This window comes from Acinonyx jubatus, chromosome C2, assembly GCF_027475565.1.
Source record: "Acinonyx jubatus isolate Ajub_Pintada_27869175 chromosome C2, VMU_Ajub_asm_v1.0, whole genome shotgun sequence".
Lineage (NCBI taxonomy): Eukaryota > Metazoa > Chordata > Mammalia > Carnivora > Felidae > Acinonyx > Acinonyx jubatus.
Genome location: NC_069384.1, coordinates 128763691 through 128790056, shown reverse-complemented (window position 1 = coordinate 128790056; position 26366 = coordinate 128763691). Strand labels below are relative to the sequence as shown.

General features: G+C 40.5%; 1 protein-coding gene across 2 annotated transcripts in view; it reads right to left on the bottom strand.

Annotated features, from left to right (window-relative positions):
* CPNE4 (copine 4) overlaps positions 1-26366 on the bottom strand; it is a 598316-nt gene that overhangs the window by 328461 nt on the left and 243489 nt on the right. For both annotated transcript variants that reach the window (XM_053221448.1, XM_027061847.2), the window contains one exon: positions 22520-22700. In XM_053221448.1, the coding sequence (XP_053077423.1) occupies positions 22520-22700 (181 nt within the window). The remainder of the gene's footprint in view (positions 1-22519; positions 22701-26366) is intronic.

Here is a 26366-nt window from a genome sequence, read left to right as displayed (position 1 = left end):
AGGGGAAAGTCAATAAACTTACTAAGAAAGGCACAAAGAAAATGCGAAAAGAATCTGAGCTCCTAATGGTGATGTGGAGCAGCTAACCCACCACCAGCAACTTCGCGTTACATGAGGAAAATTAACCCCTATTTGTTTAAGACTCTCTAGACTCATTCTCTCACAGATAAAAGCATTCTTAGCTGGCACAGAGATGTACTATGGCTTACTATAAAGCCTATGCTATAATATGGATGATGATCACAACAATTATGAGTCAAGAATATAGAATTTTGAATAAAAAGATTATTCATCAATAATAAAGGTAATGAAAAGAATGTGAAGTCCAACAAAAAAAAGAGCAGTAGCAAAAATGACTGTAATAGCTAAGAATTACCTGGTGATTATGGTAATAACTACTGTAGGAGTCAATTAGGAACAGGTTGAGAAGAAAGCAACCTTTGGGGTTAGGGACATATATGCAAAATAGAGATGACAACTAAACGAAATGTTTATCAACAGATGCATTTCCCAAAGTACAATATCCAAATGCCCAACAAATATATGCAAGCCCTCCTATTTTTATGCATCAGGGATAAGCAGATTAAAACCCCAATGGGGATATTACTATATACTTACCATAATGGCTAAGATGAAAAAGATAGACAATATCAAATCCTGAAGAAGATGTGAAACAATGTTAACTACCATATGCTACTACTGACGAGAGTGTACTTCTGTACAACTGTTTGGAAAACTTTTTGGAAATATCTACCAAAGCTAAACATATACTCAGCCTATGACCCAGCAATTGTACTCCTGGGGACTTTTACAAAGAAACATATACATATGCTCACAAAAAATAATCTATAAGAATATTCTTGGCATCATTACTGACTGTAGCCCTAGAATGGAAATAAACCAATTGTTTATCAGGAGATGAATGGATAAATCAATCGTGGTATATCCATACAATGGAACAGTATACGTCAATGAAAATGAATGAACTTGACTATATGCAATACCAGGAATTTCACAAATATAATGCTCAATGAAAGAAGCCCACCACTAAAGAGTACAAGAGCATGCTCTATTTGTATGAAAGTTAAAAAGGCAAAACCAACCTATACTGTTAGAAGTCAGCATAGCAGTTACCTCTGGCACATATTGAAAGGTAGTAAACACAAGGAGGCACAATATGTGTGGCATGGTAAAGTTGATGTTCTGCTTCCCAATCTGGATGCTGTGTTACAACTGGGTTCATTTTCTGAAAATTTCTTGGGCTGTACACTTATGATGTAAAATAAAAAGTTTACCTAAAATGATTACCAGAGGACATTCCTCCAAAGACAGACTTAAACAAAATTTACACCAATTAGATGGTTCAAATGAGGAGAAGACATATCCTTGACTCCATTTGCTATGAAGAAATAAGATATTCTATTCAGAACAAATGTGCTACAACTACCTAGGGTACATTAATCTCTACAGAAGAATTTCCAAGTGATCAAGTTCAGCACTGATAAAACACCAATAATCCCTATAAGCAAGAGAAAACCTCATTCACCTCTACCTTCAAGTATTTGTTTAGTGTCTATCAAGTACTGGACACTGTCCTAGAAGCTGGAGATTCAATAATGAATAAGATAGATAAAAGTCTTGACCTCCTGCCTTAGCAACATATTTATAGATATGTCTCCTCGGGCAAGGGAAACAAAAGCAAAACTAAACTACTGGGACTACACCAAAATAAAAAGCTTTTGCAGAGCAAAGGAAATGATCAACAAAGCAAAAAGGCAACTCACTGAATGGGAGCAGATATTTGCAAATGATTTATCTAATAAAGGATTAATGTCCAAAATATATAAAGAACTTTATACAACTCAACACCAAAAAATAAATGTCTGAATAAAAAATGAGCAGAGGACCTCAATAGACATTTTTACAAAAAGACATACAAATTTCCAACAGATATACGAAAAGATGCTTAACATCACTAATCATCAGGGAAATGCAAATCAAATGCAAATTAAAACCACAATGAGGTATCACTTTACACTTTTCAGAATGGCTAAAATCAAAAAGACAAGAAATAACAAGTATTGGCGAGGATGTGGAGTAAAGGGAACCCTCATGCCCCCTTGGCAGGAATGTAAATTGGTGCAACCACTGTGAAGATAGGATGGAGGTTCCTCAAAAAATTAAAAACAGAAATATCATACAATCCAATAATTCCACTACTGGGGATTTACCCAAAGAAAACAAAAACACTAATTCAAAAAGATATATGCACCAGTAAGTTTAGTGCAACATTATTTACAACAGCCAAAACATGGAGCCACTTGTGTCCAATAATAGATGAATAGATAAGGAAGATGTTATGTGTATGTGTACATGCATGTGCATCTCTGTGTGTGTGTATATACACATACAGCCATAAAAAAGGATGAGATCATGTCCAACCCTAAGTTCCTGAATGAAGAACACCTAGGAAATTCATTTGTTTATTCTGGAAAGTTCTATCACAAGTATGACTGAGACTATCTCCTACTTTTTGACTTCTTGAATCAGTTTCACGTGGTAAGCCCACTAACGAGCTTTAACTATGAATTGAATCTAAAAGTGTAGAAGGGTATGTGTTGTTTGTAAAAACAAGCAAACAAACACCCAGACAGCCAGACTTAGAGTATTTGCTAGAATTTGTCAGCGAGTACAAACCACACAGTGTGTGAGATGATCTAAGAGACAAAAATATGATTACATGAAGTGATGGAAGTGAGTATGGAACATTTATAGGAGTGTGTATGAGTAAGGGTGTGTGTAACAAAGGCAGAAATCTTGTGACTAACATAAATCCATTTCCATTAATAAATTTTTTCTTAAGCTTCCTCATTGTTCCCCAAGATCTCATGATGTAAAAGAAGTCAGCTGCTTCATCTGACATTACCATATCCAGTCTCCCGTGGTACATTCATGGGAAAAGGCTGGCACATAAGCAATCTAATTCAAGCTCAAGGCTTCATCAGACTTATTCTCTATTCAAAGGATTAAACCCTCAAAACTGGCCCCTGATCCTTCCTGGAACGTCCCTTCCTCTCCCCACTGAGAGCTGCTGAACACCATCTGTGCTAATAGGCTCTGTGACTCAAAACCCATCGACCCCCTAGGATGACTGTGGACTCCCGTTCTCGGAAGGTCTTTAAAAATAGAAGAGATATTCTCTTCTGGGGGTATGGCTTAGGCAGAGCTCTAGCCAAAAAGACAATGGTCCTTTCACAAAGTCCTATCAAGAACCATTTATTATCAGAATTATTGAGTTCAATGATTAGGAGGGGCTGTTGCCTCCTGTTGAAGTCAGCCCTTTGCATATAGCATAATTTTCTTTTTTAAATGATGTTATTGCCTATCTTGTCTACCTGGCAGAGTCAGCATCTAATATCTAGTGTAAGTAGCATCTTCTCTATGAAACCTTCACCGTCTCTTCTTCCCAGTCTACAGCTAAATGTACTTTCCTCTGACCCCTCCAAGCGTTTAAAGAATATTTTGGCTCACACATTTTTCTGTCCCTTAAGGAATATGGGTTTTTGAAGACAGAGACCATAATTGTCCATTCTCGTGTCCAGTGGCAAGGAGGATGCATGGCACACAGGAGGCATTCAATAGCCATTTATTGAAGCCATGTCAGTGACCAGGTAATACTTACAAAATAGAACTTTTGCAAAATTATTTCCCCCCAAACACAGCTTAGGAGCTGACTTAATAAATGGAACAGAACTTAAGCCATCTACCTCATCTTTAAAAAAAATTCTCCTGTCGAGCTCTCTAATGAAAACTCAGGCTCTGATAGACACAGACTATTTTTTTTAAATTTTTTTAAATTAAAAAAAATTTAATTTAAGGTTTACTTGTTTTTCAGAGAGAAAGAGAGAGAGACAGGCAGAGCATGAGCGGGGGAGGGGCAGAGAGAGAGGGAGACACAGAATCCGAAACAGACTCCAGGCTCTGAGCTGTCAGCACAGAGCCTGACGTGGGGCTCAAACCCATGAACCGTGAGATCATGACCTGAGCTGAAGTCAGATGCTCAACTGACTGAGCCACCCAGGCGTCCCGACACAAGAGTATTTCTTAAAGAGCTTACAATAGCAGAGACGAGCAGAAACTAGAATGTCTTTAAAAGGACTCTTGGAAATTTTTCTTCTGACCGATAAGGGAGATAAAGAATAATAGGAAGATTTGGGGTTAAACTGAAGGGGAAAAAATAACTTCAAGAATCTGTGTATATTGAACATAATAAATATCATGCTTTGGATAACAAGGAGAGCTGAGAAATAAAAAAGTCATTTGTATGGTTTCAAGACTTCTTACAATTGGTATTTTGCTTAGCCAACAAGTTGGTCCCTTGTTAACAAAATGTTTTTGAAACAGAACAGCTTAACTTCGAGGTTTCACTATGAGCAAGAGGAGAGTCGCCTCTGAACGTCTGGGAGCTGTCTTGCTGGGCTGGCTTGATGCTATCAGCTAGGCCTTGGTGTTGCCAGGCGCTGGCCTGGCACGTAGAGCTAGGTTTTAGTGTTCTGTTGAACAAAGAAGATCTCACAGAACACCATCATAACACAAGGCCACCGTGTACCCATGATAAAGCAAGACAAAAACTAAACTGCTCCATAATCACACGTGAAGCAGACAAAAAGATAAGCACTGTCCAAGCCACAAGAATGACCAAACATCCCTCCATCCCAGTTAAAATGAGTGACTGCTGCCTCTCCACCAACTACAGCTTTAGCCTTGGTCTCTTCTTCTCTCTAGACAAGATCTTTTAAAGGACTCAATTATAAAATTGTTCTGGCTCCCTCAAACCATCCAATCCAAAGTAAAGCCTTCCTTCCTTAAATTCTCCTGAAAACACCTAACAATAGAAGACCATAGGGGAGGGGAAGGAAAAAAAAAAGTTAGAGAGGGAGGGAGCCAAACCATAAGAGACTCTTAAAGACTGAGAATAAACTGAGGGTTGGTGGGGGGTGGGAGGGAGGGGAAAGTGGGTGATGGGCATTAAGGAGGGCACCTGTTGGGATGAGCACTGGGTGTTGTATGGAAACCAATTTGACAATAAATTTCATATTAAAAAAAATTTAAAAAGCTGCTGAAACATTTTCAAAAAAAAAAAGAAAAAAGAAAACACCTAACAATAACCCAAATTCTATAAGTCCTTTCTTAAACCTCTTTACTGAGATGCCTCACAGTTTCCCAAGGAGAGTGTTCTCCATTGTGGCAATAAGTAATAATAAACCCGACTTGCTCAACTATAGTTGTCTTACTAGTGGCTGGAGGTTATTATTCCCTAACATTATTTGTTCATTAAAGTACAAGCCAACTTCTCCACGATGCCTGAGTTTAACACTAAGGTATTAAACACTCTTGATTAAATTTTACAATTCTTTCATATTATTATCATAATTTACTGTTATTCCATCCCACCTTAGTTAAATAGAATATTTTAGAAACGCCCAGGAGAAATGAGGATAGAATAAATTATTTTTAAGGAGAGAAAAAGCCTTCTATAACATAGAGCTCTATAATACAGTGGTCAAATTATTTCCATGGAAGCTGTGCATTTTCCTAAGATCCTCAGCTCATCACCATAATTTCTACCAGTTGTCTCTGAGATTTCTCCATGGAACTGTCACAATATTTTTCTTCCCACTTAGAATACCAGAGCGTTTTCTCTTCCCAAGTTCTTCTTGTGTTGTATAATGTGACAGGCTATTAAATCAATTTCTCTTCCCCTCTTTAAATAAAGCACAGAATCAACTGCAGTGATCATTCAGAATTAAAGGTGACAACCTGGAGATGTTTGGATTCATTCTTCAGTTCTGATACACACACATATGCAACCCACATCTCTCTCATGCACATTCTCACTCTCTTGCAAACTTTCACTCACACACACACCCACACACACTCTGTACAGTAAAAAAATGTTAATAATTAGTTGTTTTAATTATGTTAGTATTTTATTATTATATCAGTCATGTTATTTTACAGTAATAACTACTATGCATATTAATATGAAGATAATTTTGGAAGGAGGACAGAAGTATGATTAGACTCACTTAATGAGCTCAAATGATGCCAAACCAAGGAAATACTCATTCTATGACTGGGGCAAGAGAGGATGAAAAAGGTCCCAGGAGTCTGTACATTAAAATCTAACTACTTAAAATATTTTTTTAAAGAATTGCCTCCTTTGCATCTCACAGTGTGCTGGTAGGGACATATTGGTATGATTATTCCAGATAGGTAAATGGGTAAGCTTAAAATATGTCTATATCCTTTGACCCAACACATCCCCTAAGAAAACAATCATAAGTGTTCACAGAATTAAATTAATAATAACATTGATGGCTATCAGTTAGGTAATTCTAAATTTTTTAAATGTTTATTTATTTTTCAGAGAGACAGGGACAGAGCACAAGTAGGAGAGGGGCAGAGAGAGAAGGCAACACAGAATCTGAAGCAGGCTCCAGGCTCTCAGCACAGAGACTGATGCAGGGCTTGAACCAACGAACTGCAAGATCATGACCTGAGACAAAGCCAGACGCTTAACCGACTGAGCCACCCAGGTGCCCCATCAATTAGGTAATTCTAAGTGCTAGGCACCGTTGTGTGCTAAATCCCCAAACAACCCTACAGTGTAGGTACTTTTATTGTCCCCATTATACAGATGAGAAAATGGAGGAAACTGACCTGTGCAAGATCTTATAATTGGTAAATAAAGGGGCTAGGATTAAAATATAGACTGTTTTTAACAGGATCACACCGTACCAGTACATCACACTGCCTCTCACAATTAGAAGCATGTTCATTGCAGGATTATTGACACAATCTGCTCTTCCCCCAGTATTATCCATCATAACTGACCCAGTGGCTCAAACCTTTGGAATCATTCTTGATCTCTTTTTCTCATACCCTATTTGCAATCCATCAGCAAATTTTATAGAGTCTACTTTTAAAATACATCTCATTTCCAATCACTTCTCATCTTCTCCATGGTTACCACCTGATCCAAACTGTTACATCTCTCACTTGGACAAATACAGTAGCTCCTGAGTCTTCTTCAGCATCTGCTCTTGTCTCTGTACATTGTCTGGCAGAGCAAACAGTGTTATCTCTTAAAATGTAAATCACTTCCCTGCACTTCCAATTCTGTGCACCCCCCCCCATCACATTTAGAGTACAAATCCAGGATCCCTACCATGGTTTATCAGGTCCTATACATTCTGGCCCCTAGCTGCCTCTCCTGCATCATATCCTCTCCCTTGTCTTCATATCCCACTGCTCTCTAGCCTTCTTGCCTCCCTCCTTTGGCTTAAATACGCCGAGTAAATGTCTGTGTCATGGCCTCTGCTCATCTTTCTGTTAGAACACTCTTTCCCTGTATCCAGATGGCTCACTCCCTTCCCCATTCAAGTTCCTGTGCAAATGTTGCTTCCTCAGATAAGCCCTCTCTAACCACAGTTTTTACACTGGTCTCCACCCCATCACTCCCTACTTCCATCCCTGCTTCCTTTTCTTCATAGCACTTTCTACTACCTACAATAGATTATGTACTCATAGGACGAACTTCTCTCTTGCCAATGAATCTTTGTGGAAAATACTTATTAGGATTGGAAAATGCAGTTGGGCAAATTTCAAGGTGGCAGGTAGGGAGTGGACAAGAGAAAGATCAAGTAAGCAAAAACATGGAGAGTAAGCAAAAACATGGACAGTTATGTGAGGGTGGTGCCCTCACCCATGGGTGCAGTGGCTTCTCTGGAGGGGGCAGGAATAATGGGTGCCAGTGGGAGAAGGCTCATGGTATAACCAAAGGATCCAAAATTTGAAGTCAGACAATTTTAGAGAGCACATTCCACACGTACTGACCACATAATCTTGGAAATATCGGTACAAGATCCCTGACTTTCAGTTCTCTCATCTGTGAAGTGGCAATGAATATAGCAGTGCTGAATTTTTTTTTTAATTTTTTTTAATGTTTATTTATTTTTGAGACAGAGAGAGACAGAGCATGAACGGGGGAGGGTCAGAGAGAGGGAGACACAGAATCCAAAACAGGCTCCAGGCTCTGAGCCGTCAGCACAGAGCCTGACATGGGGCTCGAACTCACGGACCGTGAGATCATGACCTGAGCCGAAGCTCGACGCTTAACCGACTGAGCCACCCAGGCGCCCCTAGCAGTGCTGAATTTAAATAGACTGTTGTGAGGAGTCATTGAAAGAAAATGTGAAAGGGCTATGTAGATACCAGTTACTCTTATTTCCTCCTCCTCCTCCTGCTTTTTCTTCTTCTTCTTCTTTCTTCTATCTACCAGTGGTAACATATAGACACATTATTCTTTAAACTGGGGTTTAAAACCAAGGGAAAGATTTCAACTTACACTTTCTGTTGCACTTCTTGAGGCTCTGCATTTCCTATTTTCAACACTCAGAGCAAAGTCTCTCCTTTTACAAGTTCTATATTTGCATCTTTTAAACCTCTAAGACAGTATCCTAAATGGGAATTAAGATTACAAATATGCCCACATTCCCCCAACTACACCCTGTAGGGTAATCATAGGATCATGTGATAATAAGATGGGGCTCCTTAGTTCATTAAAATTTCCAGATATAGATTTTTAAACTATGTGGTAAACATTCAACACTCTTCCAATTAAAAGGATGGGTCTGTGTCCTTGGCCAGAGGCTGTCCATGCATGGAAGGCCACATGCAGATACTCTAATCAGGAGTTCTAGTCTTCCATGAGAGTGAAGACACTTTCAGATGACTTGAAACCCCAGACTTAGTCACTGCCAGCCTTCCAGGTTTCCCCACTGAGGCCCTGCACATTGTGGAACAGGGATAAGCAATCCCCACTATGCCCTGTCTGGGGTCTCAATGCAAAGAATCCAGGAAATTAATAAAATGGTTGCTTTAAGATACTAAATTTGGGGGCAGGGGACACCCGGGTGGCTCAGTCAGTTAAGCATCTGACTTTGGCTCAGGTCATGATCTTGAGGTTTGTGGGTTCAAGCTCCGCATCAGGCTCTGTGCTAACAGCTCAGAGTCTGGCGCCTGCTTTGGATTCTGAGTCTCCTCTCCCTCTGCCCCTCCCCCACTCATGCTCTGTCTCTCTCTTTCAAAAATAAATAAACATTAAAAAAAAGATACTAAATTTTGGGCTGATTGTTATGCAAGAGTAGTAATTAGAACAAACTGGCTGAAGCAAATCTTCAACAGTGGCAGGTTTAAATTGGTTCCCCTACCATAAAGCCGTTTCTCAGAAGCTGTTTTGAAAAGGCTAGAATTCACGAAAGGGAGGTTAAAAAGGTATCTGAATTGCTTACTTCAACACACAGTTCCAAAACTGTAATCTTTCAACAAGAAGAACTAGTCTTCACATTCAAGAAGAAAATATCTAAGACTAAATTCTCATATGAAAGGAAGCTATTGAAATACCAAGTGTTTGACTAGCCAAGATAGAGAGTTGAACATTTCTGAGCTTGAATCAAGATAAAATATTTAATTAGCCTATAAACTGACCCCGAGAACATCTGGAGTTTCCAGAAGGGAACATTTTTCTTGTCACTTTTTCTCTGAGACTGCCAAATCGTGGGGGCTGGTGTTGGCACAGAAGCAAAGATGGAAAGGTAAGGTTATCAGCACGGCCTCTCTGATTCCCATCCACAGATTAGAGAACATGGACAAGCGGAATGAAGTTGCTCCAAGTCTATTCATCTTCCTCAAAATGCAGAGAATGCAGGGGATGAGGAGGCTCAGATAATTCCTGACCAGGAGAGCCAAAACCAATCGATCAAAGTGGTTAGTCAGAGACTTGGCAGAAACTTAAAGACTTGTTCAACTTTCTCACCGAAAGTTCTCTGATTTTACACAGACAAATGGGACCAAGACTTCTTGTAGGGCTGAGTGGCAGACCAAAAACTTGTCACTGGCATTAAACACACCTCGAAGTGAATATTACCTGATAATATCCTCCATATCCTGAGCGCTAAGTTGTGTGCTAACCTCGTTAGTTTTGCACACATTATCTCCTTTCATGTTTATTAAGCACTTACTATGACCCAGGTACTATATTAAGCAATTCTTAAGCATCATCTCATTTCATCTTTATGATAAACTCATGGAATAGGTTGTTTTGCTTTGTTTTGTTTCCATTTTATAGATGTTGAAATCACAGGCCCAGGGAAGTTGAGGCGTTTGCATAAGGTTACACAGATAACTCAAGCGGTCTGAGTCCAGGGTCTACAACATCAGCCACTTCACTTCCTGCCAGCCACTCCTTCAATACTGATAACAACCATTTAGACACAAAGCAGCAGGAGAGGCTCAGAGATGTTAGGTGACTTTCTAGGGTCACCCAGTTAACTTGTGCTAGACCTCAGTCATGTTTCCAAACTGACTTTAGATCAAGCCTGCCTGCTCTGGCAGCTTCCTAAGTTGTCAGCAATGGGGATTTCAGGATGATCTGAAGCCTGGTGAGTCACACTATAAATAATTTAGTTTGATTCTGAGCTAAACCAGCTCTGGGTCTATTTTTCTTCTTATGGTCTCTTTCTCTGACTTTTCAAATGCTCCTTAGCTATGGAACCATCTTTTCCTCTTTTCAACAAAAATCTTACACAGAGCCCCAATATATTTAACAGTTAAAGATGATATTTCATTAGTATAAGATTGCTCTATAAGCTGAAATTTTTGTCACTTAGTACATGTCAATCAATGGGAACATAATCTGAGAGTTAGTGCTTTCTGATGTGTTGAAATTTATCTTTGTTGTTTCCTGTTATATATTTTAAATATTAGCACATATTCTAGGAAATGTTCTATATCTTGATTGGGATGGTGGCTACCCAAGTGTGTATATATATTTGTCAAAACTCATCCAACAAAACATCCAAAATGGATGTTTTTGGTTGGATTTCATAAGCAAATTGCCTCACTCAAAATTGAGAAGCAAAAAATTAAATTTATATTTCAAATAAATGTTTGCAGTACTTCCAAAGTAGCTAGGTTCCCCACCCCCACCCCCAGAACACTATTTACAAGTCTTCAAAACAAACGCTGCAGTGACTCAGAATGGGGAAGTTGAGAATATTTCGTGTCCTAAGGTTCAAATAAAGATACTGAAGAACTTCACTCTCATTCCAGGGATTTCCATTGCTTAAAAAAAAAGCCCATTTAAGGAACGCCTGGGTGGCTCAGTCAATTAAGCATCCAACTCTTGGTTTCGGCTCAGGTCATGATCCCAAGGTTCATGGATTCGAGCTCGTGTAGGGCTCCATGCTGATAGTGCAGAGCTTGCTCAGGATTCTCTCTCTCTCCTTCTCTCTCTACCCCTGCCCTGCTTGCATGCTCTCTCTCTATCTCTCTCTCCCTCTCCCTCTCTCTCTGCCACTGCCCTACTTGCATGCTCTTGCGCGTGTGCTCACTCTCTCTCTCTCTTAAAATGAATACATAAACTTAAAAAAATAAAATGCCTTAAAAAAAAACATTTAATCCCTAAGAGCCAACAAGAAAAACTTGCTACTTCCTCTATACTCAGTTGCTTCTGAAGCAGACAGAGGAGAAAACTAGGTGGAAGGAAGTTGTTTTCAGCAAATAATTTACTGTTTCCCATATTGTCTCAGCGAGAGATCCAGGAGGAGGATAAGTCATCCAGGAGGATAAGTCCAGATGGCGCCTAGGGTGGAGGAGAGAAGACACAGGGAGACCCCAGTCTCCAACACTAACTGTAGCTATAGCTCTCCTTGCCTGTCTCTGTTTCACTCTCCCCAGAGGAAGAAGAAAAAGGGATAGAGGAAAAGAAGGGGAGCACAAAGAAGTTTAAAGCCAAAAGGATGTAAGGAAGGAAACAGAGGCTAACAGAGCCTGGTAACAAAGGGCTCCATACTCCTCATCCCTGAGTGGTAGGAAATGTCCTTCCAATATCATCTCATGACTCCATTCAACATAGTTACAATACTGCCTGAATAGTTTACACACAAACACATAAAGAAAATCCCTTCAAATCAAACTTTTTTCCTCGGGCACCAATAATCCTACCTCCATGTAAAAGGGATAAGCCTAGTGGTGTAGGTGAGTTCTAATTAGCTGAGTTCTCATTCTCCTGAATGAGAACAGGACAGTCCTCAAAAATCCAAGCGTCTTTGGAGGTGAACATGGGGAAATGGACCATGGAAATGAAATCCATCTAACTACAGAATTACAAGCATCTCTTGTGTCAGGCATTGTGGTAGGTGCTAGGGATGCAAAGTCAATAAAACAGTCACAGCTTTAGTGTCCCAGAATTTACTTCTCCAACGACCTCTTGATATGCCTCTACTGCTCAGCCTCTAGCCACAGGGCATCAATTGTCAGAACACTTGAGGACCAACCAGCACATCTTTCTTTACAAAACAATTCTTAAAAAATGACAAATGTTCCTTAATCATAGCAGTTATTGATCACTGACTCTGTTGTATCAATGACACTTATAAGCATTCAACAGGTATCGAGTCATTGAATCCTCATAATGGTAGCAGGTACCATTATGATATCTATTTTATAGGTGAGGAGACTAAGGCACAGAAAGGTTTGGCTAATTTGCCCATTGGTACAGCTAACAATGGCTGGGGTAGAACTTCATTCTAGGTAGTCTGGCCCCATAGCCTGAGCTCAGAGACCCTATGCCATGCACCTTGGGGAAACTTTAGGAAGTCAGGATAAAGTTGTACAAATTAGGGGATTACAAGGATGTTTCAGGTATTTACCAAAGCAAATCTAATTTCTGTTAAAAAAAAAATAAATGCAAACAGTTTTAAATGAGTTAATGGATTCTCTGAGGAGAGGAAAACATGTTCATCTTAAGGATTAGTAGCATTATATGGGGTTATTCTACCTCCACAGAGGCCAGAATGGGAGAGACACAGAGTAATGGAGACAACATGGGCACTGGAGACACAACGCTCTGGGTTCCAATCCCATCACCACTTCTTCCTAGTCTTGTGACCTTGGACATGCACTTTTCTCTGTGTTAGTTTTCTCACCTGTGAAATGGGTAAGCACAGTCTCTATCTTCTAATACTGTCATGAGGGTCGTAGAAAATGCATGTGAAGATTTAGCCCATGGCACATGGCAGACACTCAGACACTGAATGGTACTCATTTTTCTCAGAGGAGGGCAGTGAAGGATAGTGGCAGCGTAGTTTCTAGAGACAGACAGTCTGGGTTCAATCTGTCATGACTCCTCTACTTACTACTTGTGCTCCCCTTGAGCAAATTACTTAACTCTTCTGTGCCTCTACATAAAGTATATATGGAGTCCAAATTATAAGGTTGTTTTACTAATTAAATATGATGACACATATACAGTGCTTAGGAGATTACCTGATCTACTGTATAACCACTCTCAGCATATTTCAAGGTATCATCATTAATAATTTTTAATGTTTGTTTATTTTTGAGAGAGAGAGAGGCAGAGTGCAAGTGGGGGAGGGGTAGAGAGGGAAACACAGAATCCAAAACAGACTCCAGGCTTTGAGCTATCAGCAAAGCGCCTGACAATGGGCTTGACCTCACGAGCCTTGAGATCATGACCTGAGCCGAAGTCAGATGCTTAACTGACTGAGCCATCCAGGCACTCCAAGGTATCATCATTAATAAACCACCATTACAATTAATTTTAAAAATATTAAATGGATTGAAATTACAAAAGAAAGATGATTTTCTTAAGGACACGATTATCAGTAGTGAGTCTAGTTTAAACATTAAAACAGGAACCCAGGAAGTATGTTGAAAACATCTTCCTGGAGAGGGTGAAGGTTGTTTAAGCTAGAGGCAGAGGGCTCTAAATCATAAACGCTTCCAGAAGCTCTTTCCCTGAACTATAATTCCATCTTTCAAATACTCATCATGAGACTCAAGGCACATTATAAAAAGCCATGGTAACCAATGGCTCAGTCTAGATGTTCAACTGTGGCTTGCCAGTTCTACAAGCTAAGGGGGCAATGAAGCCCATGGCACGGTGCTTTCTTCGCTGCAGGAGGACAGACCTTATTCTTGCAACTGATAAATCCTCTCTGAGACACACAAGAGTTAATTAATTAATAGTCAACACAGGATTTCAGTTCAAATTGTTTTTCCCTCATTTGCAGCCCCAAATTTCCATCTTGTGCAATTCCGCTCTCAGACACCATGACATTGACAATTTTGAGATTTCAGTGATAAGAAAGCCACTCAGTCGCATCGTATGCAATGCATTTTTCTTCTCTCTTTTCACCCAAGTGCATCACTTACAGACTGAACAGCAGGCAACTGCAGGCTCTGGTCAAAGGGAAGTGACCTCAGGCAGCAAGGAGGAAACATTTTTTGGCTCTACTATTTCATTTTGTTTTCTATTCAGTGCTTGGGGTAAGATTTCTAACATCACCTTTTTAGAGGAAAGAAATTATTCTTATTAAGGACTTGTTAAGGGGGGGGGTAGAAAACAACATCAAAGTTTTCCCGAGTGGGAGTCTGAGGCGAAACTGGAGTGAAAACTTTGTGAACAACTGAAGAAAACTGTTGTTTTTTATCATCTGTTATGCTAGGTGTCAGCCACCAAAACGCTACAAGTCAGCAAAGTGTGAACAGAAAATCTTTCAAGAAAGGAGGCTGTTTGTGATATCCAGAGGGAATGCTTTAATTGACTTAATTTTCATTTTTTCAGCTCTTGTCTGTGTCCACAACTGAGAGGTTAACTATGTTTGAGAGACCCAGTCCAGGCAGGTACAGGAGTGTAGTCTAAACTCAAATACCCCCAGGGGCCAGGCTAGGAGGGCAAATGATGGGACAGGCTGGCTAGCAGGATGCAGGAGGACAGACTCAGACTCTGGATACAGGCAGCCGCTACCCATGTTCTGCTCATTGTTGCACACAGATTAAAGTTTCCAAGGGCGCCTGGGTGGCTCAGTGAGTTAAGCGTTCAGATTCAGCTCAGGTCATGATCTCGTGGTTTGTAGGTTCAAGCCCCACATCGGGGTCTGTGCTGACAGCTCGGAGCCTGAAGCCTGCTTCGGATTCTGTGTCTCCCTCTCTCTCTGCCCCTACCCTACTCACACTCTGTCTCTCTCTCAAAAATAAATAAATATTAAAAAAAATTAAAGATTCCATGTTGCTAGTTTTTCTGGTTATTCTAAAGAAACCAGAAATCTGGAGTTGTATGAGAAAATAAAACTCCTGATCTTTAAGTTTTGTCAACCAGTGCAGACCTGCTTGAACACCATGAAGGCCGAACAAAATTGTGTGGGGGACAGAGGCCTTGAGCTTCAAGTAGTAATCCCAGGTTAAGGTGAAAAGAATATAGATTTTGGAATCAACCAGATTCCAGCTTTCCTATTTATTAGCTGTGTGGCCTCAGGTGATTTGTTAATACTGCCCAGCCTCAGTTTCCTTACCTGGTTAGTAAAGTCTCCCTTGCAGGGTAGTTGTGAGGATTAGAAAGAATATATGTAAAAGGACTAATTCCAAGCTGGTGTCAACACATATAGATGGTTACTTTATTTTGTCATCACCCAAGTGTTCATATTGCCTGACCTATTTTCACAAAATTTTAGCATTCTGGAGTAAAGGAAAATTGATGATCTCTGTTACAGGTTACATGCAAAGCTGCTACTTAGGGCTTCACCTTCCTGGCTCAGACACAAACGGGTGATGGCTCACTACTGTCCTGAGCACAAATGGGTCTTTTTCTATGGAATTCTTCCATGAGCCCTCTAACCAAAAGGGAATTGCTGAAAAAATTCACATCCCATTTATTTGGGAGGGGGCAAGCCCCCCCGCCCCCACCACTGACTCATATTTCCCCTTCGGTGCTGCCTGCTAGCAGGGATGCAAGATCGTATGGCAAACACACCCGACATCTGGATGGATAGGAAGTGGGGAGAAAGGACAGAAAGTAAGGAGAGGTGGAAGAGTGATTTATTTTTATCCCCATCCCACATAAAGGTAACCTATGCACCCTTGAGATGGTCTACTGTAGGGTAAGCCCTGACATGTTTTTTCTGTTTTGCAAAGCTGGTACCTGATTTAAGCTTCCACTGTTCAGGCTTTCAAAGAAGTATCCACTTCAAAGAGGACTATCTCAAATAAACACACAGGCAGCCACCGACTTCCTAAAGAGCCAGGCCACCTCCCCACACTGATGCTCTTTTGTTTTAGAAACCTTGATTGATTTTGAATAGTGACCATTTGGTCCCCTTGTTTTTTTTCTCTTCCTGTACTTTGAATTTCCTCTTACGTTTTAAATTCATCAACAAAGAGTGGGCCTGCAAAACCCTAGGCCCCCATGCTCAACCCAATAAAAACAGAACCCCAGGCTCATGTGCACACTCCCTCTCTCTCATCCTACCCAAGACCTTGCTGAGTAGCCCCAGGTGTTCTATCTAATTTCTAGGTCCTGTAAGCAACAAACCTTTATTTTTTCAAAGCTCCCTGATGGTTATTGCTGAAAGACATCTTGCAATCTTAAGAACCACAAGTGTAGGTCCACCCACCACACTGGTTATAGATAGGCTGAGACGCCGTAAAATATCTACCCACTGCACATTCAGGGGAAGGAAGAGTTAATTTAAGTCCGGACCTTGTTTTGAGCCCTCTTCCTCAAAGTCACATAATCTTCCTAGCCTCCAGCCCTCCCTCTCTAAGACAGAGTTCTTCTACTAGACTCTGAGGTCTTTGAGGATACAAACCAGGTTCTATCATGATACCCAATACGTACTAGAATTTCAATGTCTGTAACACCTTCTCATGAGGCTATTATACGAAGCAAATGAAATAATGTAAGTAGATGGCGTTTGTGAATATAAAGTGCTATATGGATATATTATTATAAACAATAATAATCTTGCATCAGGGTGCACTGATAATTATTAGATAACCACACTAATTGCTACTAACAATTATTATTATTATCAACAATCCACCAAAGCACATGATTCATCATAACATGTTTTCATAATGGAATTGATCCAAGGGTAATTAGTTCTCAGAATTACTTAGAGCTTCCTATAGAGAAACTCAAACACTGTGTATTAAAATTAAATGTAAAAATGGAATTAAAGGTGATTAGAGCAACATCCTGGCAATGTGTGAATAATTTGGCTTTTTCCAATAAGGACAAGTACATGCCACTTATAGGATTTCTGCCAAGGGCCATGGCACTGCGGGCTTAGCTCTGCTTCATGGAGAATATCCAGTGTACCCAAGGGATACAGCATATGCTCTAGGAAACTGAATACAGGTCTTTAGTTCACAAGGGCCCTTGTCTTTTGAATCCCTGAGAAGTATTAATTTTTCCCACTTGCATATGTTGCCTGGTTCCAAAAGTTAGTGAACACATCAGTACTCACCAGAAGGCAGGAGGAAATTATTTCCACTCTTCATTGGATAATGGAATATGGTCTAAATATCATTACACTGAACTGCACCATATACTGTTGCCCCTTTTGGCTAGGTGTGAGTGCAGGGAGGATTTTTTTTTAATGAGTATGATTCTAAATTAGGGAAATTAAATGGTAACTCGGAAATTCTCAGTTTGGAATGTACATCCAACTAACAAGTATTCTTTTTTCCTTCTTTTCTAACACTTATAATCATGGCCATTGAAGATATGCTGAAAGTTTCACCCAACAAGAATACCATCCCATCTCCATATTCTGGGAGGAAACAAAAGCATCCTCTCTCTTTTTTCAGTCCTCAGATATTCATTCCAAACTCCGTGCATCTCCAAAGAGCAACCGTCCCTTGTGCATTTCAGTACAATTGATTTCCAATATTTCAAAGACATAGATTTATCCTCATTGACCCTTAATACTATTAACAGCACAGGAGGTCAGACCGTAGGTCTTTTTGAGTCTAAAAATCAGGTTTACAGTGTCATGATCACTTTAGAGGCCAATGTTCTTTTTCCAGGGCTAACAAGCTACAGCATATTAAAAGAGCAAACAGTTTGCTTCCATATGGGAGGGCCATCTGAAAGCAGTTCTAACTACTGCAGTAGTAACCTGAGCTGTGAACCAGGGCAAAACGGGGCCCTTTCCCTGCTGCAGTTCCATTATGAAAAGCAGAGGCCAGCAATCACAATAAAAAAGAAATGTCAAAACTCTAGTTACATCTCCCCAAACCCAGTGAAGTTGTACAATTAAGAGCCTACTCTAACATTTTTACAAACTCTCCTCTTCCCCACCCACCCAGCCAAATTCTCTAGCACACCAAAAGACTCTGGAACCATACTACTTACAATTACTCTTAAATTAATTAAAATTAAATATTTTAAAATTTTAGTTCTTCAGTTACATTATCCACCTTTCAGGTGCTCGTAGTCACATGTGGTAATGACTACCTTGTCCGACACAACAGATGGGGAACATTTCTATCACTGCAGCAAGTTCCAGTGGACAGTGCTGACTGGAGAGCCTCTTTAGTCAAACTTTATTTATTTTTTTTTAATTTTTTAATGTTTATTTATTTTAGAGAGAGACAGAGCACAAGCAGGGAAGGAGTAGAAAGGGGGAGATACAGAACGGAAGCAGGCTCCAGGATCTGAGCTGTCAGCACAGAGCCCGACCTGGGGCTCAAACCCATGAACCACGAGATCATGACCTGAGCTGAAGTCAATTGCTCAACCAACGGAACCACCAGGCGCCCCTTAGCCAAACTTTAAAATTCCCTCTGAAAGATATGCTCCCCTTGCTTTTCTCTCTCTCTCACCTTGTCACATCCCCCCCAACAATCTCTTCATTATGCAAATCAGCTTAGCCTGTTTTTTTCTCCACTTAATCAATTACCAGATTTCCCCACAAAAAAAAGACATGCACACAGCCAGCATGAATTCTATTCTGCAAGGATTTCTCTCAGTTCTCTAACAGTGTACATGGAAATCTCTCTGCAAATCCAGATGTATTGCAGGGGGTAGACACAGGTAAATGCATCAATAAATCTTATCCCAGTGTCCATGTTTGCTAGCCTTCACTAAGCAAGGATAGTAGTCGCTACGTGGTTTAAATAGACTGTCAGATGCTTTTAACTTGTAGCATAGGTGTGCTTCTAACTCCTAGCATAAGACCACTTGCTGAATTTGTACTGAAAAGTAGTTGTTAGCGTTAAACAAACATGCATTACTTGATGAGACAGGGAATGATGATCCAAGTTACTGTGAGTTGTCGAAGGTTTATGTGCTGGCCATGTACATCTTTGCTCTCAAGTGCACTCTGTACTCTTTCCCTGCAAACCTTGTCAATGGGCTTCTATCAAGGTTTGGTCAGTGGAAGGCACAGTGAGACACATGAGAGCAAAAGGCAGGCAGATACCAGGGTACCCTCACCTCCCTTTCAGGCAGCATTTCCAGCACTATCCACATCTCCTCTATCTTCCTGGCTCCCACCAGACAGGCCTTCCTTCCTTCCAGCTTCTGCTAGATAGCTGTTTGTTTCCAGTACTCCCACCTCCCCCTCTGGCCCCTCTGGCTCCTGTGGCCCAGTGGTGTGCTGATAAATGTTTACCAAATGGCTCTGAGTGGGAGTCGAGCCCTGATCTGAAATATCTGCCAAGTCTGTGGTCTAAATACCAACACCACAACTGCGTGCAAAGTTCCCGAATATGTAAGAGTCAGCTTTCACAAACCTATACAAGATGGCCTCGGCACACTACTGCCCCACGCTAAGCAAAGTAACAGGTTCCTGTCATTAATGCCTGCATTCCCTCACTGTCCCTATTTAGTTTCTCAGCATTTCCAACTCCTTCATTACTAGGTACCTGAATTAAATCCTTTATTAGCTACCTAGCATGGGCTCTGTTGTTCTGACTGTATCCTGAATGCATACTGTTAAGAGTATAAACTAGATTACAGAAGTGTTTCTCAAAGTGCCAGATTATAAATCAGCCTATTGCTCTGTATGCTGGAAGATCAGCTGACATTATTGTTTTTAAAGAGTAAGACTGTTTAGATGAAGGAAGCAGGGAATCAATTTACACGGTGGCACAAGTTTCTTATCTGCGCACTGGTAACAGAGTTTGTGAGCTGGTAGCTGTGTGCAGACCATACTTTGAGTAACACTGTAATACAGCACTCTGGAAAAGCAATGTGGCAATACGTATCATAGCCCCCAAAGTTTCCTATCTTTGTACCAGTAATTCCACTTGGACAATCTCTCCTAGGAACTCATGGAAAAGTAGGGAACAGCATTATGCACAAAGATACTCATTGCAGTTTAAAATAGGGTATTTTTGTTTTTTTATTTTTTTTAACGTTTATTCATTTTTTGATAGAGACAGAGCGTGAGTAGGGGAGGGGCAGAGAGAGAGGGAGACACAGAATCCGAAGCAGGCTCCAGGCTCTGAACTGACAGCACAGAGCCTGAAGTGGGGCTCAAACGCACGGGCCGTGAGATCATTACCTGAGCCAAAGTCGGACGCCCAACCGACTGAGCCACCCAGGTGCCCCTAAAATAGGGTATTTTTGGAAGCAACTTCAAAGTGGAAAAAAAACAGGAAAATTACTAAATAAATTCATGTGATGGGAAACTATGCAACTTTAAAAATTGTAAAGATTAATATTACAGCAATATAGAAAAATATATACTACTAGGTAATAAAATGAGGAAAGAAAATTTTACATGCATAAGAATCATGTAAGAATATGAATGCCAGATGGAAAAGACATATATACAAATAATAGTTGTCTTATGTAAAGGGGGCATTAGGAGATGAATTTCTTTCTAATTTCTTTCCTCTCATTTTCAAAGAGTAATGTTTTCCCTAATGCAGGCTGCCATTTCATTTTGTTAAATAAAAAGTTAAAAACCATAAAACCCATCAACAGAGTCAATGAGACTATTTAGAAAGGAAAAAAACACATTACACATTAAGAGACCTATGAACGCTATTTTACGTTTACAATATAAGCACTGGAGAAGTCTTAAGTCCAAGACCCCCAGACTGCTCATCTGTCCTGCATTCCTCCAGGCAAGATGCCTCCACCTGAATTCCATGTGCTCACTCACCCCGACCAAACCTCCCCTTCAGAGAAGTGGCTTTTATCACATATATAAGAATAAGCAAACAGGCTGCTTTAGCCCTCTTTCTTCTGTGCAATGGAAGCTTTTACCTCCTGGAACAACATCTTCCAGCTATTTGCAAATAGTTGGAAGAAGTACTGAAGACTGGAGGAGTTTGTTGTAATGGACCCAAAGGTGATAGTAACCTCTACCACTGCTCTGCTCAGCATGGCTTCAAACCCCTTCTCCAAATTCCACGGAGTACCTGGTTCCCTTAGAGATGATAATTACTGCTCCCTCTGCTGTATCTCTCCAACTCCCACCCCTCCTCTCCATCTCACTATTCACCTCACACCAGATCTTTAAAACATTGCTTACTCAGGGGCGCCTGGGTGGCTCAGTCAGTTAAGTGTGCAACTTAAAACACGGTTTGTGCATTCAAGCCCCGTGTCAGGTTCTGTACTGACAGCTCAGAGCCTGGAGCCTGCTTCAGATTCTGTGTCTCCCTCTCTCTCTGCCCCTCCCCCACTCACATACTGTGTGTGTCTCTCTCTCTCTCTCTCAAAAATAAGAGAGCATTAAAAAAATTAAAAAAAAAAGACATTGCTTCCTCAGACCAGGTACTTAGAAAAAAGGAAAACCAAACCAAAATAGAACTTAAAAAATAGCTCTCATTAGGGGCATCTGGGTGGCTCAGTCAATTAAGCATCTGACTTTAGCTCAGGTCATGATCTCACGGTTCCTGAGTTGGAGCCCTTCTGAGGATCCTCTGTCTCCCTCTCTCTGCCCCTCCCCTGCTCATTCTCTCCCTCCCTCCCCCCCTCAAAAATTAATAAACATTAAAAAAAAGAGTCCTCATCCAATCTGTTTCAACTTTTAAATCAATTAACAAACCCAACTGCAGAATTCAACCTGCAGTGTTGCCACACAAACCACCAAAGACCACACTGGTACCCACCATCAGTATAAAATAGCAAGAAAGAGCTCAGGCTCTGGAGCCCAGCAGCCTGGTTGTAAGTATCAGATTTTCCACTTACAAGCTGAATGATCTTGGGCACATCCTTAACCTTTGTGTGTTTCCTCATCTGTTTCCTCACAGGATTGTTGTGACGACCAAATTAGTTATTTTTACATAAAGCACTTGGAACAGTGCCTGACCCTTGGTGAGTATCCAATAAAATGTAGATAATATTAAGTTTTCGCTCCAAAAAATAAATGTTATGTCATGTGGCTTCTGTCAGGCACTCCTCCCTGCTCTTCCCCAAGGGTCACTAAGTCTACAATGAACACAAAGATTAAGGGTAAATGTCAAAATATCCACAGCATTAAAGCAGTCGCGTCAAAGCATCACAATGCAAGCAGAAATATGATTGTATTCATTTCAAGAATTTTCTATCTCATCAAAATAAACCACCTGAAGAAAGGAAATGCAAAAACATTTCTGAATCAACCCTCCAGTCCATTGCCTTGGACATGCCTACCTCAAACCACTGCCCGTGGGATTGCATCTTGAGGATGACACAGGGGTCTGGTTTGGAAAGAGCATCTCTGTCGGAAATGCCTTTGCACGCCACACGCAGCTCAACTTTGGTCAGGCAGGGGCTGTTAAAAATTCCCAGCGTATTGGCAGCCGACTCATAAATGTTGCTCATCTTCTTCATTCTGTTTTAGGAAGAAAAAGAGGAAAAAAGACATGCCAATCACCACAGTATTTGTTAAAGGAGAAAGCCTTCCAATCATCTTTCAGAATCTTGTTCAATACACAAGTTCTAATATTGAATGTATTTATTACCTTGCTTTTCACCCCAGTGGCACAGTTCCAATGAAACAAACAAACAAACAAAACCGAAGAAACAGAGAAAAACCCCAACAGGTGCTGGTACACTTGGCTAACAACGTTATTTTTCTATATGATTTGCATACATTTGCATAGCAAAATTTTTAGCTTGTGAAACAAAATTTATGAATTAGTGCAAACTGTAATCCAGCTCTATATTAAGTGCGTGGCTTGTGTGAAATTTTACAGATTTGCTGGCTAATCAATTTAATCACATTCCAAGTTTCTAAGACTCCCTAAAAATCCAGGTCTCCTTCTTCTTCTACGTGATGGCACAGAGAGGATATCGTCCTCCCTGAGACACAGTCCAAATTTCCCTTTCCTAAACCCTGGCCCATCTTCTCAAGATAGCCAGCCAGCTCCAGGAAAGAGGCCCAGAATCTGATTCTGTGCTCCAAGTGCAGAAGTCTCTCCTCAGCTTTCATCCCTCTTACCCGCCACATCGGAATTCAGAATCAAAAGGAAGAAAGTAAGAGGGAGACTGTGAGATAGGAGTAGCACAGCCTCTGATTCTGAACTCACGGCAAAAGGAGCCAATATAAGCACTGCAGGCCCCTCTCCCATCTCCACAGGATAACCTTTATGGTAACACTTGGCCTCATGGAGGCCTGGGCTACCGGGAATCCCCCAGAAGCCACCAACACTTTCCACCTTCTCTGAGGAGGATTGGACCTGTGAAGATATTGGAAGCTTCTCTCAGGAGTGAAATTCAATGTCCTTCTCTTTGAATTCTGTTTCCTTGCAGATTCCTTAGGAAAACAACAAAGACTTCCTCAACCTCACACAGCATCAGGGCCCTGGCTTGGAATTTCTTCATCTATAAAATGAGGGCAATCCCTCCTCTCCTTCCCTTTTCCACAAATATTCAGTGAGTTTCCCCTTGGTACCCAGCACCATACTAGGTTCAAATACACCATGCCACCTCTTTCACAAGGTGATGAGTGTGCCTTAGTATTACACACCACACACAAACACACGCACACACACACACACACACACACACACACACACACGTGCACGCCCCAGCTAGTCTCTCCAAACTTAGCTGCTAGCTCCATGCCAAAGCCAAGCCTTTTCCAATCTGACAATGCCCCACCCTCATGGCAGATATACCCAATCTTCTCTCCCAATGCTCTTTTACAAAGTTCTCCACTCTTGCCCTCCATCCTTCTTCCATTTTCCTTCCTTCCTTCTTTTTCATTTTCTCTCTCTTCTCCTGCCTCCCTCCATTGTTCTGTTCTTTTCTTTTTCTTTCTTTTTCTTTTTCTTTTTCTTTTTCTTTTCTTTTCTTCTTTTCCTTCCTTCCTTCCTTCCTTCCTTCCTTCCTTCCTTCCTTCCACTTCCAACTCTCCAGTGCCCTATTTATCTAATTATTACGAACATTGGTTTTCCCCTATATATACTGAAGGGAAAGTGTATTGACTGCCACAAAGTCATGTCCTTGAACAGGAAAGGACAAACTATGTCTTCTGCGTCAAATGTGGCTTGACCATTTGTTTGAGTAAATAAAGATTTATTGGAACACAGGCAAGCTCATTCATTTACATATAGTGTGTGGTTGCTTTCAGTGCAACTGCAAAGTTGAGTAGTTGCAACAGAGACTACATGGCCTGCAAAGCCTAAAATATTTACCATCTGGCCCTCTCTAGAAAATGTTTTCCAAGCTCCACTCTTAAATATCAGGTAAGGAGAATTTACAGTTGGGGAAGAATTACAGTTCTGTTTTAGTATCTGTTATGGGATCAGCTTGAGGACAAGAGTTGCTCTATGTTCAACCATACTGAACATTAACAAGGATTTGTGGACATTCTTTTTTACATATAAAAAAATTCAAGCTCAGAAAGAACTGGCACCTTACTCATGTCACACAGTTATTCTAATCACAGAACTGGGGCCAAAATGCCAGTTTTCTATCCCCTAGCCCAGAGCTGTTTTTACTACTCATAATACCTTTAGCTGGAGAATGCTTGAATCTATTAAGGATCAGTGAATACACTATCCCTGATTTATTTCAACCTCCATACAGAATCATATTTTCCTTCTATTTTTAAGTAAATTTTACTCATGTATAGGAAATTTACAAATCATAAATGCACAGCTTAATAAATTGTCCCTCTAATTTTACACGTTGTGAGTAGACCAATTATTAGAGCAACGTAGAAGACAGAGCATACATATATGAGATGCAAGTTTAAAAAAACAGTGGAAAAAAAAGAAGGAACAGACTACTGGAACATGGCTTTGTGTTCAGGTAGTGTTGGAAGTATGTTGTGAGCACTTTATCAACTTTTTGATAAAGATAGCTCATTCTTCAATCAATGTCTTCCTGAATTCTGCTTTTCCCAATGCATTAACTGGTTCCTTAGAATTCACATTTCCCTTGTGCTGTTCTAAGTGGTCTTTCCTATCTCTAGGAGATATTATCTCTTCTAACAGCCCCTATCCTTGTAGACTCATGCCTGTGTCCATCTCTTTTCTTTCTCTTTTTCTTGTTTTATTTTATTTTTCTTAAATAATTCATTTTTCAGAACAATTTATTTTTTTGATTCACAGCAAAACTGAGAAGAAGGTACAAAGATTTCCTATATCCCCTCTTCCCCCACCTGCATATCATTCTCCTCATCAAAGTGCCCCACCAGAGTGTATCTGTTACAACTGAGGAACCTTGCCTCATCATTATCATCCAGAGTCCATAGTTGACATTAGAGTTCACTCTTCATGTTGCATATTCTATGGGTTTAGACAAATATATAATGGCATGGACCTACCATTATAGTATCATACAGAGTAGTTTCACTGCCCTAAAAGTCCTCTGTGCTCTCTCTATCCATTCCTCCCTCCCCGCTAACCCTTGGCAACCACTGATCTTTTTACTGTCTCCATAGTTTTGCCTTTTCCCAGAATGCCATATAGTTAGAATCATAGAGTGTATAGCCTTTTCAGATTGGCCCCTTTCATCCATCCACTTTCTTGACCCACTGACTCCTTTATATAGAACACAAGCTAGTCTTAGTCGTGAGGTATAATGGAAAAAAAGATTCTATCAAGGAGACATGTAGTTCCTTCCAGGTTCAAATTCTGGCTTCTCTGCTAACTAAGTGTGTGACTGTGAGCAGGGTACTTAATACCTACTCTGAAGAGTTACTATGATAAGCAGATGAAATAATGTATGTAAAGTGATTAGCATAATGCCAGGTATACAGTAGGTGCTCCAAAAGTAGAGCTATTATTAGTGTAATCTGACTGCTCTCAGTATTAAATTATTCATTTTCCCACTGCCAACTGAAACTCTTTTAGGATTCCCACTGTTACTTTAAGATCAAAGTTCTACTAGCCACCTTAAATGCATTCTGTCTTTGCAGCCCACACCTTCTGGGCATAGCAGTCTCCACCTATTCATACAACCACCTTCCAAATCAGTAGTTTGTCTGAGTATTCAAATACATTAACCAGTAACTCTCATACATTCACAAGGCAGGTAGTAAAACAAT